The sequence below is a fragment of the Paralichthys olivaceus genome, chromosome 5, assembly GCF_024713975.1.
Source record: "Paralichthys olivaceus isolate ysfri-2021 chromosome 5, ASM2471397v2, whole genome shotgun sequence".
In the NCBI taxonomy this organism is placed as follows: domain Eukaryota; kingdom Metazoa; phylum Chordata; class Actinopteri; order Pleuronectiformes; family Paralichthyidae; genus Paralichthys; species Paralichthys olivaceus.
In genome coordinates, this window is record NC_091097.1 from 4,154,853 (window position 1) to 4,176,120 (window position 21,268).

General features: G+C 39.4%; 1 protein-coding gene across 2 annotated transcripts in view; it reads right to left on the minus strand.

Moving 5' to 3' along the window:
* grin2ca (glutamate receptor, ionotropic, N-methyl D-aspartate 2Ca) overlaps positions 1 to 21,268 on the minus strand; it is a 66,582-nt gene that overhangs the window by 34,489 nt on the left and 10,825 nt on the right. For both annotated transcript variants that reach the window (XM_069525282.1, XM_020094193.2), the window contains one exon: positions 12,496 to 12,943. In XM_069525282.1, the coding sequence (XP_069381383.1) occupies positions 12,496 to 12,927 (432 nt within the window). In that variant the 5' untranslated portion in view covers positions 12,928 to 12,943. The remainder of the gene's footprint in view (positions 1 to 12,495; positions 12,944 to 21,268) is intronic.

Here is a 21,268-nt window from a genome sequence, read left to right on the forward strand (position 1 = left end):
CCTGATTTACAGGAAAATTAGAATGTCTTTATTCAATTTGTGTAATGTGCAATGAGATCCCTGGAGGACCCTCTATGAGAGTCAGTGTGTATGATTTACACACCAACAAATCACACACAAACTAGTGAGATTCCCAGCCACTAGGGAACAGAGTGCAGCTTTGACAGGAGCTGTAAGTGGTTGTGCTTTATTTTGCTCGTTCAGGAGCTGCAGACACATTCATCACTTAAACACACGTGTCTTACTTTTGCCGCGCAAACACCGGTTGTCATCCACACGTGCAAATTCAGAGGGATGGCACAACCACTGGGGCCTGCTCTGCATTTCATCTGTCCCCTCCACAGATGCAGTGACCTTAAGAAAGGAATGAATGTGGCTTCTCTGTTTGCACTATTATTAAAAGAGGTGGATTTAATAGTTTAAAGCTTCTAGTGCAACATGACACCTTCAGAACCCAATGAGTGGGACTACACAGTCAGAGCTCCGCACAACATATTGATAGACTGTTTTTCTCTAAGGGAAAACCAGTTCATCGCTAGGACACAGAGTCCAACATAATTAATCACATTGTGTGGCTACAGAGGGCTCTATTCCTTAGTTAAAGTTACATATTGTTGCTTTAAAGCAAAAGACAAAACAGTTGTTTCTAAATTAAAAAAAGGTTTGAGAACAGTTCCTTCTTCAACATCGAGTTTGTTAATTTAGCCAAAGTCCCTGTCTCTCTCAGGTCAAGTTAGCAAAACATGAAGGTGCATATGGAAAATGTTACATCAACTCAATAATTCATTATCTTATCATATTGATACATGGCCATTGATTTCTTACTTTTTAACAGGCTATTATCAAATGTCTGCAGGTCATCTGTAGACATATTTGTTATAGGTCATAAATGATTTTTTTAAAAGTCAAATTAAATCTGCTGTTGTAAGGGTAAATACGTTTGTAACTAATTGATTAAGGTCCATCATCAAATAGATCTTTCACAACTTGGCATTCTAAATGCTTATTAGTGGTTTGAAGCTGATCAGTATAAAAATCATTAAAGGGAAATTCATATTAGAATCAAAACGTGGTCATTTACAACGTGTTTTTAGCCTAAATAGCCACTGAAAGTGGCTAAGCTAGTGGACATGGCCACAGGATAGTGTGTCCGAGGGTCTGTGAACACATCTTATAGGAAGATATCAGAGGACATTTAAGCTTAAACATGACGTAAATTAACTTGTTTTGACCTGAATGTGAATTTCAGGGCATGCGGACACTTGGATGACACCACCTGACCAGTATGGAGGCATGTTTTTCTGTTGTTTTATCAAGTCTGAAGTATAAGTAGCCATTGACTTTAATTGTATTGGATTCAGTTGCAACAGAGTTTACCCCTGAAACTCCTAAAGTGTTTTGTGGACTCAAACACTTCACCCACCCCTCCATCAGCATAGAGATGAGTAGATAATGATTGAATTTTCATTTTTCACTGAACTATCCCTTTAGACATTGATTGTAAGTTGCAGTTGATAAAGAGTACCATGTTAAGAATGTCTAACGGAATCCTAACAACTGACTGCTGTTCTCCTGATCAAAGCTGAGATTTAAAATTACAGGTAGTTAATGAAAAAAACATTAAAAATCTTAACTCACATAAAACACCAATAAAAAACTTTAAAATATATTAGTAAAAACTTTTAACACTATTATAAAGAGTACCTTATGTAGGTAAGTACTAAGTATTAACAATCCTGCTAACATTATACAAGGGCCAGCATTCATTTCAACCACAGACTGTAAAAAAGATGCTCGACATGATACCTCCCCAAAAGTGAAGCGAAAGCATCTTGATCGCCCCCTGGTGGCTGGCTGCAGTATGAGATATTTTAGCAAATGGGAGATAAATGTATAAATGTTCAAGTGTTCATGTTTCTGATAAGTATGGTTTTAATTAGTTATTGTTATACTTATTGTTAATGACTAGTGATCGGTCGAGGGCATACAGTATATCGGCAGGACAGCAATACTGCAGTGCCACATCACAATCACTACTGCGATGACTCTGACTCCACAACGACATAATCGTTCATATCAAGTTTATTCAAGTGGAGATGTGCCGTGCATTTTAATTTACAGTCTATGATCTCAACCATGGTGTTGTCTCATCACAGTAATTATTTCAAGGTACAGTATCATTCATGTAACAGCAATGCATTGATGCTACTCTGCATGTAGAAGGATTATTGATTCTTCAGCAGACTCACTCATTTGAGCATCATCATTAAACTGAGAATCTTTTGTAGTAGCGTGACATTAGCGGGAGTGAGGGTATGAAGAATATCGAATTTTTTGTCATGTAAACTGGGTTCATTCTTCATTTAGAGGATTATCATGAGACATGTTTGTAGAAATGTTATTACAGATATATTTTAGACTCTGGTGTGATCGTGTTTTGAAAACCTTTTTCCCCCGTCAGACTGACAGGTAGCCCGCCCCCCTAACCTTCAGACCCTCTCCCACTATAGAGAGAGGACTTCGCCCTCAGAGCTCAGAAAAAATAGGGGTCAGGCATCCTGAGACTAGAAACAGGCACAGTTTTTTATTCAGTATTGCTCTCTCCGCATTGTCCTTGAGTTCAGTCAACTTGTGACGTATGAGCATCTTACGATTTCTGACGTCACAATTAAATCCACTGACTTTGTGCCTCTGACTGTCTGTGCTTGAAGATATTTCCTTCTTTTGTCTTATTTCAGACTTCTTATGTCTCCCAAACAGTGAAGTGGCTTTTACATCACTTACTTCTGACTTACATTAAAAACGTTAAGCCCACATGTCTGGTTTCATATGTTTCTCATCAATATTCATAGAAATGACGTCAACATCTTTACTTAGAATTGGTTCCTGCTTGGTGTAAGGGAGCTGCAGTGGACTAAGATGGATTAGACTGCACTGGAGGCCGGCTGGCTGCATACATCCATACTGGCTGCAGGGATCTTATGCAGGTTAGTCACGGCGGAGTTTGAGAAGATCGCATAAATCTGCTCATTTTCTCCTTTCCCCCTCACGGTCCCACAGCAAATCTGTCAGTGTTATTGCCTCATTCCTGTACAGTGTGCTGCTGCCTGTTTCTGCATCTGCAGTTTGTTCCCTGACATTTGCTAAGGTGTCAGAGTGTTTATGTGCAAGTCAGCGTTAGTTTCGTTTAAGAAAACTATGACTAAATATGTTTGTCGGTGACCTTTTTCCCCCATGACTAAAACAGAACCAATGTCATTAGACACTGGGACTATGTCAACATTCAGTTTTGCAGATGGATAAGGAGAAGATTAAAATAAGGTTTGAATAAAAAAAAAACTTTGCCAATAACATTGTTAGGATTAGTAAATGAAAAGGATGATGATGACCAAAGGAATGTCTAAAATGAGATTAAATGCCCAAACTGCCTTGTGTTACATGGTCCACATTTGATCCAGTAAACTTTGGATTTAAATTGTAATTTAGTGAGTGAACTAGAGAATACCTGTACCGCCTGTCATCATCACTCACATGGGCCGCTTGACATTGATTGTTTTTTCATAAAGTACATAGTGTTGCAATCCAACAGTATATTAACAGAGTTAAAGCACTCCTGTAACCCCCTTTCACTTCTCTTTATCTTTATATTCTTTAATGCTGTATCAACTTCCTGCATTTGTTTTAAAAGTCTAAATGATCCCAAAAATTGTTTGACCTTTTAATTTGGGCTGAGACCACCCCTTTTGGCCTGACAAAATTTTGCTTTGTTGACCGGACCATTGTTCGAGGCACCTTTCAAACCTATTTGATTGATTCTGACTAAACTGAAAAGTCAGAAGGTCCGAACCAAACAAGTTCAGTGTGCCATTAAAGCTAGAATAATATTCTGCGAATACGATAAAAACTAGAGGACATTTGACTCAGGTCAGCATCCAGAATTACCACCAGTGCAAGTGTGTGTGTTTCCGTACGCCATGCTAACAAGCCCAAGGCTCTATCAGACAAAAGCCCTCTGCCATCTACAAACTCAACTGCTCAATTAGCAGGGAGCAGACTGATAGTGAAGTCCAAATGATCCTGGGGCATTACCACAGGCTCAGCAGAAGCTCAAAGCCCAAAGTCACGACTGCCCTATCTGTGTGCACAGAAGTGAGCAAGGGGTGTAGGGAAACAAACCATTGCGGTCAGTCTATGCAGAAGGAAACATGAATTCTCACCCTGCAGTGATAACCTTATTTGGCAGATGCAGATAAAAGTCTTTAGACCTCCACAAAAAAATTAGATGTCATAGTCTCATCCTACTTCTTCCCTGATCCTTCTTAAAATATGGGCTACTGTCTTCTTAACATGATAAATTGTTGGTTGGCAGTGTTGTTTCAAAGTTAGCCAATTGCTAAGTTGGAGGAAATTACATTTGCTGCAGTAACCTTCACCATGGAGTTTTATGTTTTCACTACTGTCCGTTTGTCTGTTAGCAGGGATACACAAAATCTACTGAATGCATTTTCAATTAAAATTGTAGAAGGGTGGGACATGAAACAAGAGAGAACTCATTAAATGTTGGGGCAGATCAAAGAATCATTTTTTTTTTTACTAATTTCCCAAAGAATGATTCACAGACTATTAGAGGGCTGATTTCTATGAGTGTGCGTTATTTGATGCCGCTCAACTGAATTTAAGGGAACTGTTGGTCCTTGGCATATGTATGAGCTTTACTGGGTGAAGTTGCAGTTTCATCATCTTGCTTTAATCCAAAAGACACTTCTTCGGTCTGTGACCTCTCAGGAGCTTAAGTACATGATGGTTTGAATGATTAAATATGTGTGGTGTGATGTAACACCACCGACTGTTAAGCGGAGGTCAGAAGACTTGGTATATATTATATCTTGAACTTGACAGAAAAACCTAATTAGATTTGTAGTTGAGAAAACATTTATGGATACATTAACCAAATAGTTTTTTTTTTAATTCATTGTATTCCAATATAATAATGCAGACATACTTTAAATCCAAAATCTCACGATTCACACACATGACCAAGTAGAACCACAGATATTAAAAACAAAGTAGAAAGAATTTTCTCTAATCATACAGTACAAATGATCATACTGCTCAATGCTGTGGATAATGTCTGTAGATTATTAACAGGGTGTTTGTAAATGGGTGTCAACCACAACTTGCTGTCAGTAATCTGCATTTCCACAGTGTTGTTCACAGCAGCTCACAGTAATAGTCCACAGTACCAAAGAAGATTAGAGCCATTGAGCAGAAAGCTTAGCTTCTCAAGGCTGAGATTAGATTCACAAGGGTAAAATATGCAGAAGAACTCATATTTGTAAACAAATACAGATGCAGCAATGCTGCATTGGTCTTCACATTCAACTTTCACTTTTTAACCCTTTAACATTTCCTCAAATGTGTGGCCTTCAAATCCGTAATGGTTCGGTCATGCGAATACCTTGAGATTAGCTGTGAGATGCAGTGAAACTGGTCTCAGTTCGAGTTAGATGAGTAAAGCAGTGATTATCTCTAAACCACAGATGTTTCCATGAGAGCAGTTGTTGTGTTACTGAAATCTAACTGTTTCTTTTGTTTAGAATTAAAGGACTAACACAAAAACAGGAGATTTAAAGGAGAAATATTATGGGTTTTTTTCAGTGTTTTTTTCCTCTAGTGCATTTCAAAGGATTTATGGGAATCTAAAAGTCCTGCACAGTGAGAAAGTCCAAAGTCTGTGAACGCTGAAGCTCCTGAAACACCTTGATAGTAGACCGTCCGTACTTCTGCATCATTGTAAAATACCCACATTTCCATAATGCACACCTAGCAGCTAGCCAGGCAAGGCAAGAGGGGATCAGATCAGGCCAGCTGGCCAATCAGAGCAGACTGGGCTTTATCAGGAGGGGGGCATTAAAGAAACAGGAGCTAAAGCCAAGTGTTTCAGACAGAGGCTGAAAAGAGGAGCTGCAACAATGGATATTATGAGGAAAGTAATTGGTTTTCTGAACATTAGAGCATGTAAACATTTTCAAGTCAAAACCTAAATTAAAACTAGAATGGCACCCAGTGGAGCACATACCAATGCCCAACATCTTTGTCATCCAGGTCAATTCATTTATTCCGTTGGAAAATGGTTAAAATGTTGAAAAACAACTCTTATCTCACAGTCAGAGAAAGAGAAAACTAAATACCAGAAAAACCAGCCCTTGATCCGGATCAGCACCACAATTTCCCTGACCTATACAGCATCCTTTCACCAAGTATAGTGGAACATGATTCTGTTGTTTTAGTCTAATCTTGCTTGAAAAACTAACAAATGGACAGGGCTGAAAACATAATGTCCATGGTGGAGATAATTATGAACCTGAGTGTGAGCAGAATGTCTCCTTTAACTTGCTGTAAAACAATCATTTGATGGCTGAAGGTTATCTGAATGACTCAGGTTTGTGATATGCGTTGATAGACTTGGACTGTGTCCGAAAATGTAACAGAAATAAGGGATTCAAGTCAGCTGGCTGAGGCCACAATGAAACAATGCATTGAAATAAATCTGCACTGCACTGAGGCTGCGGAACAGAAAGATGTCTGTGTTTCCTTTGCTCACATGACTGAACTACACTCACCACCCTCCCTTTTTTTCTGTCCCTTCATGAAGAGTGACTCCTGGCCACTGCTCCTTGATGCGACATATGTCTTCCTCCGCCACACAGCAGGAAGTGCCCCGGCACTGCCTGCCTGTCCTGCTGACGTCACGTAGATCCTGCACGGTGACCAGGAACAGACTCACAACTCCCTGGTCATCTGCCATATCTCTCTAAGCTGGAGAAAACCCAGGCTATGACACTGTGTAGACGGTGAAGAACAAGATTCAACCAATATGGAAATCAATGTTCTTTCCACATAATCAGAATTAAGCGTTATCATTGGACGCAAACTGAGAGCAGTGTTTTACAGGAAGAGAAACGACAAAGATTTCGATGTAACAATTATATGATATTATATTTTGACACATATCAGCTGATAAGATGAGATCAATGATCAGCAAACACAGTTAAACAGTGTTTTAAAACTGGGGATGTTTTCATTTCATGCTCGTACTAAAGCATAAACAAAACTTTTTACACTCAGGTTTAGATATAAATAAAGAGATCAGGTTCTTGATATAATTCAGAAAAGAGACTGAGTTGTCATGTTCTCTGTGTTGACATTGGATCAAAGTCGAGGTTTTCCTAATTTCACTTAAACTAATATTTTTGCCCAGACTAAACCACATGTGGGACCTCTCTGCCTCAGTCTAGACAGGTCACACTGTACCTGTGCCAGCGGTTTTAAAAGCAGCTGGCAGCGAAGGCAATGACAAGTGAGTTCAGGACATCTGGAAGACAGGCAGAGACAGGTGCAGGAAAAAAAATGAACTGCTCTACTTTTGAGAAAACCCCCGGGCTCGTGCTCCTGCAAAGACAATCAGGTTTTGCTTGGATCTGACTACTTGCATTTTGCTCACCTGCACCACGGTGGTGTGGAGGATGTGATCTTTCAGGCGACACTGGCTTCAAAGGATGCTGGGAATTTTAGGTTGGGATATTACACTACATGCACAAGAGCAAAATTAGAATTAATTCTACACCCTCCAGAAACTATTTTACTAACACACCCCCTTGAGTATGTAATTACTTCCGAAGGACATCACTGGGTATTGTTTATTCAGAGACTCATCTCAGCTTTTTCAACTGCAACAGGAAGGATATCTAATAATTCCAGTCTGTCTGTCTGCCTGCCTGTCTGTGTGTGTGTGGCTTTAATCTCAAAAACGGTTTATTTTATCAGCTTCACACTTGGCATGTCTATTGTTAAGGGCCCAAGGCAGTGCAGTGTTGAGTCTGGTGACATAATGTGTTCTATATGAATAAACTTTGTATAAACAGGCAAACGCTGCCTTGCGGAACTTCTCTTTAAGAAGCTGCAGGCAGCAACACCTCAAGCCAAAAGATTTACCTATTCCAAATAGGCATATTGGATTTCTGAACCTAGCGAGATGCTAATGATAGAGGTGACAGATCAGAACAACATTAATCTAAAAGCAGGCATATTTTAACTTTTAATATGCTGTTTAAGGCTTTTTTCTGGCTTGTTTGTGACAGCCATGATTACTGCTATTGATCTATTCCCTGGTTGCACACTAAGCAGGCCTGCGGAAAAGTGACTGCTCTGCGTTGGCATTAGTGTCTATCTGAAGATGACATGGCTGCAGAAATAAGCAATTTTCGTGGGATGAGCTTCATTTAAAACGTCCAGTCTTCATTTTAACATCATTTCTATCTTTGTCTGAATGTATTGTCATTATTCCCCTTTTTCTTGTTGGAATAGGGAATGAGAAGAATGATGGTACGTGTGTGCTGATGTTGTCAATCAACAAACAGAAATGTCCTGAGGAAAAGCACCAGTTTATCACCTCATTTTGTCCTGTCACTTTCAGAAAGATCAAACTTTCGGCTTTCAGAGATATGTATGAAAAATGAATGAGCACTGTCACCTTGTTGACTACCTTTGACAGCGTCCCATAAATCAATTGACGGTTTCGATTATTGAGACGAAGAAGAGAAAGAAGACTCAAAGAGGCTTGGACTAAAATCATCTCTGTGCCTGTGGTACATGACTTGAATGCACTGATTGTTTGAATATTAATGTTGGGGCGGTTGTGGCTGAGGAGTTATAGTGGTTGTCCCCCATGCAGATGGTCGGCGGGTTTGTCTCTTCATGCTGCCTTAAAACATTAACTGTAAATCTACCTATTAGATAAAATATTCTTCTCTGCAGTACCTGCCTTGTCCAATGTTTGTATTCTAGGTCCAGCAAAGTCCTCAATCTAACCTTATTTATACATTTTTACACTGTTCAGTATAATCATGAAATGAAATCTTTATAGCATTGTATTTCTCTAGTGGGTAACAAATAATTACAGTTGGACTCCAGGACCGTCCACATGAATAATTCATGAAGTCAGTGTTCTGGTCACTTTTAATACATTCACTAAATGGTTTACATTACTGCTCTTAACTTCTTTCACTGGATAATTGCTGATGAAAGTCATTGAAATAACCAGCTGTCAGCCTTTGTCATTACGCTTATTTCCGATCATTTGTGTTTATTCTATAATTTATCATGATTGAGTTGCTGTTACTGCTGTTAAGTTAGATAGTTGGAGTGTAAATGAGCAGCAGGAGGCGTTGGGTGATATTTCTTTTATTTCCCTTTAGAAGGGACGTTTATGGCAAGATTACCCAACATGTTTTCTGAAATGGACAGAGCTGACAGGGGAGCTGACTACAAACCCAAACAGATTAAGGAAATTTTGTTTCTTTCTATTTGTCACTTTATTCCTCAAAAAATATTAAAATGCATCAAAACTCAAAATGGGAATTAAATAGTATCCTCTAAAAGTTAAGTATACACGATAATCAGATATACATAAAGCTTGAAGATTATATAAATGTCAGATGATTTCAAACAGGTTTTATTGTTCCCATCAGAGTTTTGATCCTCAGAGAACAAGATATTTAATACTACAGGTTTAAAAAAAAAGGAACAACAGGTCGTATCAATAAAGTCAGATTTTATATGATTCATTATTCAATATAATAAATATAATCAGCAAGCATCAAGAATCTTACTTGTTGCTAATTATTTCAAAATGGAATACCATGCAGGTCTCCAAAATATACAGAAGTTGTCCTCTTTGAAATTCTCGAATGGCTGTTCTATAATGGATTAGATATCATAGCTGAATGCTTGAGGTTTAGTTTCTAAACTAGATCTTACATCTTCATTTATCTCATATTGGCTCCAATGGACAGACATTCAAATGACATTTGAATTCAGTTCCAAATAGAAGAATTATAAATGTGATGTGGTGTGGAGGTACTTGTGATGTTGGTCAGGGGTCTGTTGTTGCAGTCTGAATTAGATAAACCATATTTTACACAACACAGAATTACTAAACTAATAATACTGCTAGTCACCATGTGAGATTGTACTGGTCATTTAAAAAGACACATTTTCTCTCACACATTGTTCACACAAGAAGACTACTTGTTTTTACACAAATGGAGCCATACAGAAAAGAAGATGCAAATTCATCGTAAGTTCAGCCGTGCTTCTGTGGTTTGGTGCCATGTTCACTGGGCTTTATACTGCATATAGGCAATACCTTCCAGACAACATCAATTGAGAGGGGAAGTGTGGAAGAATTCTGCTCAGAGATGATGGTGCTTGTTTGACATTTTCTAGCAAGGGATATTGTATACATCACCATTCAGACAAATTGTCGGGCCTTCTTCATCAAAACCTTTATATTTATTAGTGTCTCTATACAAATGAAAGTATTCTGCACGTTTCCACTAATTATGGGTGCCTTGCCAGCTCGGGGCGGAGCACACATGTCACTCTGACATCTCTCGGAGCTGTAGTTTAGGCTTGAACATTTTTTTGAAAAATCTTTTCCGGTCTCACCTCTCCATTGACTCCCATGTTAATTTTTGGAAAAAAAGTCAGAAAGGAGAAAAACAGAAAAAAAATTCTAAATCGTTCCCACGGTCTCATTTCTGAACTCTCACCAATAAAAAATAGATCTGTACGTTCTGGGAAAACATGATTCTCACGGTGTTTTCATTTCTCAGATAGGACTTATAGTTTCTGAGTAAGAGACATTTGTTTGAAGACTGGTGCTAGAGCACAGCCCTCAACTTTCCCATTGACTTCAATGTAGATCTCAAAAAATGATTCCTGATGAGAAAACTAAATTTCTAAATCGCTCTTACGGTCTCATTTCTGAACTCTTATTAAATAGAAACATATGTGGGCGTCGGCCAAAGTCTTGGGATTCTCACAATGTGTTTATTTCTCAGATAGGACTTATAGATGTTGAGTTAGAAGCTTTTGTTTGAGCGGTGGTCTGAAGCTTGTTCAGCTCTCCAAAGTGAGGAGACAACAGGTGTTCCTCATCTAATCAGTGAGTAACCATAGCAACCCCATAGACTGACAGAGGGAGAGTCTCCTCTTTAAATTTACTCAGATCTCCATTTTCACCAGGCTCTGCTTTGGCCCAGTGGTTAAGGCACTTGATCATGTGACGTGAGTCTGGGTTCAAGACCGAGTGAGGGAGGTGGTTTTTGCTAAATTTTGAAAATTTAAATAAAAGTAACTGGATATTACCGGGAAACATGTAATGAGCCTTTATTTTGAAAATAATCCCCCCATTATAATAGAATGTTACCAGCAAACATGTTATGAGCCTATATTTTGAAAATAAGCCCCCCCCCCATTATAATAGAATGTTATCAGGAAGTCTCTACAAAGCCTTTATTTTGAAAATAAGCCCCCCCATAGTAATAGAATGCTACCAGGAAGTATGTACAAAGCCTTTATTTTGAAAATAACCCCCCCCCCCCCCCCCCCATAATAATAGAATGTTACTAGGAAACATGTAATGAGCCTGGTTTTTCAAAATAAACCCCCCCAGATGGTTACAGGATGTTCCCAGGGAGCCGGAAAAAGAGTGGATTTTCAAAATAAAACCTCCAAATAGTTACAGAATGTTCCCAGGAAGCCTGAAAGACACTAGATTTTCAAAAATAAAACCCCCAAATAGTTACGGGATGTCCCTAGGAAGTCTAAAAAACGCTGGACCTCCAAAATAAAATGCCCAGATAGTTACAGAATGTTTCCAGGAAGCCTAAAAGATGCTGGTTTTTCAAAATAAAAGTGCTGGATGATGACAAGACCTTGCCAGGAAGCCCGAAGGAGTCTGAATTTTCAAAATAAAACCCCTGAATAGTTGCAGAATGTTCCCAGGAAGCCTGAATTTTTAAAATAAAATACGATGGAATGTGATAAGACAACATGGTTTCTCTCTGTCTCTCGGAAATTGGTCAAGTTGCTCACCGACCTGGATCATGCATGATTATAAAATAAAACAGCCTTTAGAAATGTCTTTCGCTCTCACCGTCTCTCTCTCTCTCTCTCTCAGGGTCTCTGTCCTTCCTCTTAAATGTAATGTCTCTCTGAAATTGGATTTCATGTAAACCTGGATAATATGTGTCTCTCTGTGCGAGCAGCATCAACGAGCACAAGGCACCCATTCAAAATGTCTCGGCAGGAGAGATTTTCTAGTTCTGGAGTTATTAGACTTTATATGGTTTTCTATTTTGTTGCAGTAGCTTATGAAGGTTGTTGATCGTGAATATTACACATGACCTAAAGATTCTAAACTGCGCTACTGGCTTCCCAGAGTGCATTTCTCAGAAACACAACATTGTTCTGTGATGTTTGATCTACTTTCTTTGAATATTTCATGCAAATAGTTAAACTATGAAACTATTTGCTTTGGTTGGTCACTTTCCAATTACTGAGTGAGGCTCCCACGATTTATAGGTGGGGCTAAAGCCTTAACCTCTTTTAATGGCCACTCCCCATCACTGACCCCGCCCCAACACTGACCTTGTATGGCAGGACGACAGCAGAGCCTCCACTAATGCCCACAATGGGCACAGCTGTCTGAGTGGAGATGAAGTCCAAGATCTGTGCCACAGCCTCAGAGCCAACATTGTCCTCAAACACCACGCCATGCACACGGTTGGTGGAGAGGGTGTCGCAGATGCGGGTGAGCAGCGCCCGAGGATTGGTGTTATTGACCAGCACAGTGATGGGGTTCACCTCCAGAGGCAGGTCCATGAAATTTTCCCGGCTTAGCCGCCCTTTAATCTCCGTCTGGTAGGCCGAGCCGCTGAACACCACCGCCACGTTCACGGAGGGCGTTGGAATCCCAAACGGCCGGCCTGAACAGCAGGGGATAGTGCAGAACAGCAGCAGCAGCAGCAGCGGTGGTGGCCACCACGGGGAGTCGCTCAAGCAGCCTAGACGAAAGCCCATCTCAGTCACCTACTGCCTAGAAGAAGGGTCAGAGTGGAGATTGACATGTTACATACACAGGACAAATCATTGTCTTTTTCTAAAATGTTGTGATAATACTCAGTAATACCAGCTGGCCAGCCAACCAAGTGCCTTTTGTTTAGAGCTGGCTTATTTTGATTAAGGACCTTTTAGCTTCATCTCAGTGTGCTGGTATGCCTGCCATAACTAAGACAGTGTAAGAGCCCATTAACAGAGCCCAGAGAAGTATTTTTAGAGTGTGTCCGCGTGCAACATGAGGCTGTGGCCAGGCTGTTGCGTCTTAGGATGGCAGCTGCCACCCTGCTGCTGTGGTATTCTGTGGTCCAATCCAACAGATGGTGTCCAGTGTTTAATGCAACAAATGGAGAAGAAGAGGATTTATAATTATTCTCTCGTGACATTACTTTTGAAGCTGTTGTTTAATTTTTCAGCAGTACAAAGCATTTAAACGTAATCTGCATGCATGGTTTTGTCTGCGCTGATGAATTCACATCCATTGTCTCATTATTTTGATTTGTATCTATGCTCATTTGAAACTGACAGTTTAATTATTCTGACAGCAAAAGTATATATTTACAAAGGAATTGAAATCTCCATGTTGGCCTTTGAACGAATCCAAACTCTTTGCGCAACATTGCATCACTCTTTCACTGGATTTCAGCCGCTAACTCTCAGCCAAACTATTTTAATTTCTCCAAAGAAACTGATTGCTTTGCTTTCTTCCTGAAGGTAATGGAGGAGAAAGACCATGTCAGAGCTCTGCGATGTCAAACCCTGTAGCATTTAATATTCACATGGTAGCCAGACAGTGGTTTATGTTGTGCTGTCAGACAGACTTAGGCTCTTTGTCAAATCTGTCACAGTCGTGTTTGCGCCCCTGAGGGAGTGCTGCACACTGGTCCCCTGTCACAGAGATCTGATCCACCATGTGATGGAATCCCAGTGGGGTGAATATATTGTAATCCCTTAGTAATCCCTGCATGGCGTCATGGCCTACGGCTTTATTGTAGTGTATAAACTTATCAAGAGATTTGCCTGTTGTACAAGGTTTGTCGTAACTGTGTAACGGCGCAGGACTCTCTGTATTTTACTTCCTGTGTGGGACTGAGCGCGAGCTCTTCTTAGAAAACATAAGCAGGCTGGCAGAAAGACACTGTAGAGGAGCAGAAACACTCAGAATACATCTCTAGAATATTTATCATTTAATTGTTTTCCATGTCACACGCTGAAAAACAAATAAAAAAACATCACACATGCTTGGAAAGCTGTACACACTATGTCCTACATGTGATTCTCCAGGTAGGTGCTGCCTCATAAATCATTTTATAAATTGATTGCTCACCACCGTGAGAGGGCATGTGCTACGTTCTTTTCAATGACATTAGCCATGTTTCAGCTGCGACAGCAGTGGAATGGTTTAGGGTTAATATCTTTGACGGGGAGTAGCGTACGTGGTCAAAATGCTTAAAAGCTCTGACCTTCCATGTGTTAGATGAAGGCGGGGAATCCACTGAGGAAGATACATGGAGGACGAATCAGAGGGTGGTGGATATTGAATTAAACCAAACAGGGAGTGAGTCATCAATAACTTTGTGACAAGGCGTTGTATCGTCAGCATTCCTCCTAATAAATAAAGGCAGGAAGACCTACTTGTGCTAACAGGAGCTTTTAGTGTGTACCTTAATATAATGTTTACATTCTGAAAAAGAAAAGTCTGTGTCTGTAACCTACACTGGTTCATAACACACACTGAAACCTGGTGGTAGCAGGTATGTGCTACATGCTGACCTGTGATCGAGAGACAGGTTGCTGTTTGCGTCATGATGCTTCAGCATGAGTCATACCAAACCTTGAGGCCCAGTGAATTGAATCAATACTGACAAATCATATGTCTACATATTTACCATGAACCTTACATATGTGCAAATCTCAATTTTGATGTGGTAACATTTAATTGAATATCAAAGCACTTTCTAAACATCTAGTGGCTCAGCTAACATGTCATACATTTAGCAGCAGGTTACTTACAGATTAGAGATTTTTAGAAATGTAAATGATTTGGTTGTCTGCAACAGACATAAAGTCACTCTGAACTTAATTTTGTGTGTAAGTGGGACAGTGCAGTCTGATAATATATATAGGTAATTTTACATTATTGTGTTGTTTATTTTGTTGTGTCACTAAATAGGAAGTAGTTTGAGTTGTCCACTAAAAAGGTCAGTGGTTTGATCCCTGTCTCCCACGTTCCTTGTGAACATCAATTTTCCCCTCATGGCTGTGTCAGCTGTGTGAGTGATGTATGATAGAGAAAGTGCTGCACAAAGATGCACTGTATGAATTTTTGTGTGAATGGGTGAACGACAAAACTGTACTGTAAAGAACTTTGAATGGTCATACAACCACATTTGGTATTTTTCATGAGTTGGATGACACATTGAGTTCTTGCAGGTGGCACAGATGCAGGGACTTTGCATGAAAGAAACACAAACAAACCTGAAGTAGAGTGAATGTGACACAGAACTGGTCATTCTCAACTGGAGTAGAACTCTTACCGATCAGGAGTTTGTCTTAAATACCTCTATTACACCAAAAGCGCTTGCAAAAAACTTGGGCACAGCTGCTAAAAAAACGGACTCCTGTCCCATTGCCAGTAGAAGAGTTTGCTCTCTGTCCCCCCCTGTGCATCATGTCAGCCTGAAAATCTGTTCTTTGCCAACTACGCAAGAATCTTGTCAAACAGCGAGGAGAGAGTTGACCGACGAGAACATAAAAGTACAGTTGAGTGCTCAAAACAAACCCCACACACAGACACTATAAGAATCGCAAAGTGCAAAGGCATGGATACAAATTACACAGTGGAGAACAGCTACGAGTCAGGAATAAAGATATATCACTATATGGATATGAAGTGACCTCTGTCGGGATGTGAGATTTTGGTCATATCACATATTCTTGTTTAGAAAATGTAATCAATAGACATGTTCATTAATAAAACTAAAAAGGTCATTCAGTTTTATTTGTTGGTTTTCTCTCTGGATGCTGTCACTGTATTCAATGAAATATATTAACATATAATTTAAGAAATTCTGCAGCACTCTGATGTCTTGACAGGGCAGGTGCTTCCCTTTCCCCCCCGAATATCATACAATAAAGTATTGAGTGTTGTAAGTTATTTGCACTCTTTTTGCACCTTGGTCTGTGAGAAACAACATTTCGTTTGGCTCTAAATTCAGAATAAAGATCGATAAAAACAAAGTTAAACTAAAAGATGGCGTGGGGATGGCAGGAAGTCTCTACCCTGTGGGAGATAAGTCTCTGTTTTGTGACAGTTAATTATTCGATTTAAAAGATGGACAAAAAAAGAATAACATTTAGACATGTACTTTGACTGTTGATTCATAGTTTCATACATTGAATGCATTAAATATCTTTGACTTTTGGATAAACCTTATGTTTTTTGACACTTTTTTTATGCTGTTTAATGGGATAAACAGTTAATGATGAGAATAATAATAAGATTATTCAATAACTGAAATACTAATACGTCCAAAGACACTAAACCGTCCTATCTCCATATGTCTATAAATTTGTGTCAATATAAGAGAACGCAGGGAAGTGATTCGATTGCAGAAATTGCTTCAAAATACCTCAGACCAAACGCTTTCCTTTTAACTGTTCTGTTGTCGTGAAAATAATCCAGTGAAAGATTAGAGTTTGTAAGACTTCCATTACCAGAGCAGCAGCACTGACAGTGTTTGTATTCCTTTATCTTCACTGTTGTTTGACTAACATTTAAGATGTGCTTATCCCCCTCTAGTGGGTGACACACGGTGGAAGCTGTTTCTTTACAGAATTAGCAGTGTGCAGCATTCAAAATCACTGCTGTGGGTTTTTTTAATATCACAGCATAACATTATTTATTTTCCTGTCGGTTCACTCTGTGGAAGCTCCACGCCGCTGACATCTGGACAGTTTGGTAAACCGAACGGGGAATAATGCAAATATCCACATCTGCATGTTTAGCCTGTACATATGGTTCCTGCTCCTGCAAATTGAATGCTGCTGATAAGGTGAATAGAATTTTCCTTCCTGCTCAGAATGTATGGCCTTTGCAGAATCGGTGATGAGAATATGAACACATTTTAATACACACTTGGTACAGATCATCTATGTATTATAATCTCATGCATTGTTTTTTATTTCAATTATTTTTAGTTTCATTCTGTTTGTTTGCAGCTTTTAAAAAACATTCTAACCTCACATATTATTTGTATTTATATTACCTTTTCTCATATTTCTGATTCAATGCCATTCTCCTGCTGTGTCCTGATAATAATTGTTTTTACAACAGTCCAATTTTCCACACAATGTATATTCAAGTCTCATCTCATTGCCTCCTGTAAACTCAAGGTCTCCACCTCTTCTTTTTCTGATAGTGACTGTATGAGTTATGAAGCCACATAAAAAAATAAATAAAAAAAAGCCATCTATGGATGAGTTGCAGCCGAGGTGTCAGCTTCTGTAACTGATTTCTGATCTGGCTGATTAATGTGAGGCCGCAGCGATAAATACATCTGGCTGAGAAGTGAGGTCTCATCGGCGCAGTGTTTAATGACGGCCTTTTATATTCTGGACACGACGCCTCTGCTGCAGCTGTTTAACAACGTGCACCTGTCCCGGCTTCTGCTCCGTGATCAATACGCTCAGCCGTGGACCTGCAGCCTGCTGCATCTGTGGCTCACATGCTGATAAACTCATCCTCCTCTGTGTCATTAGCAGTCACAATTCTGACCAATCAAACGCTCCACAGCATATCAATTTCTGATGTCACAGCCTCAGAACACTCAAACAGCCGTTCATGGATCTATGACCTTTATTGACCTCTACACTGCAGGCATTTACTGCTAGGACTTCCTCTCATCCCAGTGTGCTTTTCCCCACCCACAATGCTTTGTAATTCAAAACAATAAAGTTGCGAAATACGTGACATCATATTCAACTATGTAAACGAGTGAAGCAGCTAATTGATAGGAAACTCCACTGAGGATTAGGAGTAATTTTTTTTTAATGATAATGGTGTTAAACGGTACCAATAACATAAATTGGCTTTGTACAAAAAAGCTGCAGAAACACCTTTAAACACAACACAACACAAACAGCATCCTGAAATATCTATTTAAAAACTAGACTTTGGAAGCACAACTGTCACTTTGACCTCTAGACAAGAGGCAGGATTCGTTTACTGCCACGTCAACACAACAGTCATGTCCAGTGGTGCTTCCAACCTGTATGAATATGATTAACTGAGCTCTGATTAAAAAATCACAGCCATGCTGATCTCTTTAAATCCACAGCCATTAAACTAATCTGTAGATTAATCAGAGTCATGAGTACGGTGAGAGCAAAAAGAGGTGACGGGCAAAAAAAACCCAAATGTGTGTCCAAAAATACCCACAGCTTGACATAGTTGGCATGTGCCCAGTGGTTATAGGTTCAGTGCCGTATTTAAAGTATTGTGTGGTTTTCCCTGCAGGCTTTAGTTCACATAGAGCTTGGCAATATTTATATGCAAGACAAATATAAGTATCTCAATATTAAATAAATGTATGATGATTCTGCCACATAATGCATGCCTGCGCTCAAAACATTTTGGTGTTTAAATGTTGAGTCAACAAAACAGTGTTTATTCAAATCAGAGAATCACACACAGGCTTTTAGCAGATGCGTGGTGCAGACCTACTGCAGATGCTGTGTAGAGCTCAGGCTCAAAAATCAACAAAAATAGCGCTTTTGTGCTATGAACAAAAAAGAGAAAAAACATTTGCAAACAACATAAATTCAAGTGCACTTTTGTGCAGGATTTTTTGGACAACACCTCATTTCTTAAAAAGGATAACATAAGAAATACACTTTGACAAACTTTTGTCCGAAAAAATAAAAAAAAGATTGCTCTTTCTTGATGATGAAGTAAACACACTACTTCAACTTTCATATTTTGAAAACATTTTTGGACGCTCAATACCGACGTTTCGAAGCTGAGGGGTCAAGCGGTTGTCCTCTAACCAGAAGATCAGCGGTTTTATCCCAGTTTTCCCCATCTGCATGTGTCCTTGGGCAAGAGTTGAACACCAAATTGCCCCTCATAGGTGCACATAGATGCACTGTATGAATGTGTGAATGGGTGGATGGCAATACCCTGTACTGCGCTTTGAGTGGTCATCAAGACTAGAAAAGCTCTATATAAATATACAGACCAAGACCAAGAAGCTGTGTCTAGATTCCAAAACGATTTAGAAGCAATTCCCATACATAGTTCCCGTCTATCTCTAGCCTCCACCCATTCTTTCTTTTCATCCAATCACACACATGCTTGTTTTAGCCAATCACCTGTAAGGTGTCATAGTTTAAAATGTCAGGTCACCGAGTGACCCACCTCCACCCTGGACACAGGGTCATCTGCCTCCATGAGACGTCCTAATGTGTCCTTCATTGCTCATCATCATCACCAGTGTCCCTGCCCTGGGAAAAGTCTCATTCATTTGTGGCCCTTCTCTTCTCTCAGAAGGTTTTGCTGCATGATTTGCAGATGAACTCTTCAGCTTCTTCCTTTACAGTACAGAAATCCCACCTCCATCCACTGTTACTGTTTTACAAACTCAAAGCGTATGAACTCACTTGTTTCAGTTCGTTCACTCTCTGCTTGCTCTTTTCCCTTTTGGACAATAATACAACACATAGAAAACATTAAACCACGCCAAATCTAGAGCTCAGTATAAACTGTTTATAAAATGACTTAAAGGCCACTACAGAGCCTCAATAAAGCAACAAACATCCTGTTAACACATCACGACAAGAACTTTACATTCATGAGGCTGCGTCTGGCACAGCTCCATATGGACTGGCACTGAGTGATGGAAATGGAGTTAATAAACAGGGCTAGACGACTTCTTAATCACGATAGTTCAACAGACATTAGCCTGTACAGCTCGACGAGTCCAAGAGAAAAAAAATACGTCCAAAACAGGCTTGGTCTTAAGCTTGGTCTTAAGCCAATACCAAGTATCAATATCCAACACAATACTATGGGTTTTAAGGTGGCGCTAGGTTTTGCAGCATAATTTGATCATGTCAAGATCAATTCTCTCAACTCAGCATTTAAAATATCAGAATAAAAGTTAAATGGAACTCAGAAGAGCACATACCTCCACCAAGGCCCAACAGTCTCCAGTCCAGTCACTAAATTGCACACTCATATATATCAGTCCCCTAAACATGCCTGATATTTATCTTCCATTGTTAAAGAAAGTGATAAAGATATTCCTGGATCCCTTTTTAGGATCAATGTGAAAATGTAATAAGTGCTCTCTTGATCCATGTCTAATCCTTCCACCAAGTTTTGTGTAATCTTATTTACAAACAAAAAGAACGGGTAAAAACATAACCTCCTTGGTGTAATTAAAGTGAGGGTCGTGGGGCCCATTGAAAGAGACCATTTGAAATGCTAATGATAAGTGAGACTTATTAACATTCACCTCAGGTAATAGTTGGGTTACCGCTGCCAAGGAGGTTATGTTTTCATGTGTGTTTGTTAGTGAACAGGATTACACAAAACAGATTTTCATTACATGTCATTACAGTGGGGCATGACTCATTGAATAAACTCATAAACTCAAGTGTCAGAGTGATCCGGATCAGGGGGCAGATCTAGTATTTTTTTCACTTTCTTTAACATTGGCAGATAGTTTTTCAACAATGTCCTTAACATTTCAGAGAATAATTCATGGATCTTCATAAAAAAAATGTTTAGACATATTTAGGAGACTAATGTTTATGAGTGTGTGCGATTTGGTGCAGACCCAAATAAAAATCTAGGGACTGTTGGGCTCTGGCGTGAGTTATATGCTCTGCCGAGTGACATTCTAGTTATTTGTTTGTTTGACCTTTAGCAGGATTACACAAAAACTACTGGATGGATTACCATTATACTTGGTGGAAGGATGAGGAATGGTATTAATATTTTTGTGCAGATCCAGATCAAGGGGGGGCAGATTTCATTCTCTGCAGAGATAAAAAAAAGTCAGGCATGTTTTGAGTGCTCCCATCTATGAACAGGGGGACTTTCATGCAGCTTCGGAAAAAAATTTTTTTTTATTAAGAGGTTTAAACTATATCAGAGAATGGATAATTTGCCTGAGTTTAATGTAAACAGTTCACATTTCTGTGACAATTGTATATGTATCGGATATGAAGTGTCCTGTTAGTTATAATCTGTCAATGTCTGAGTCTGAGATGATCTGAAATGGCCACAGGACAGAACCCT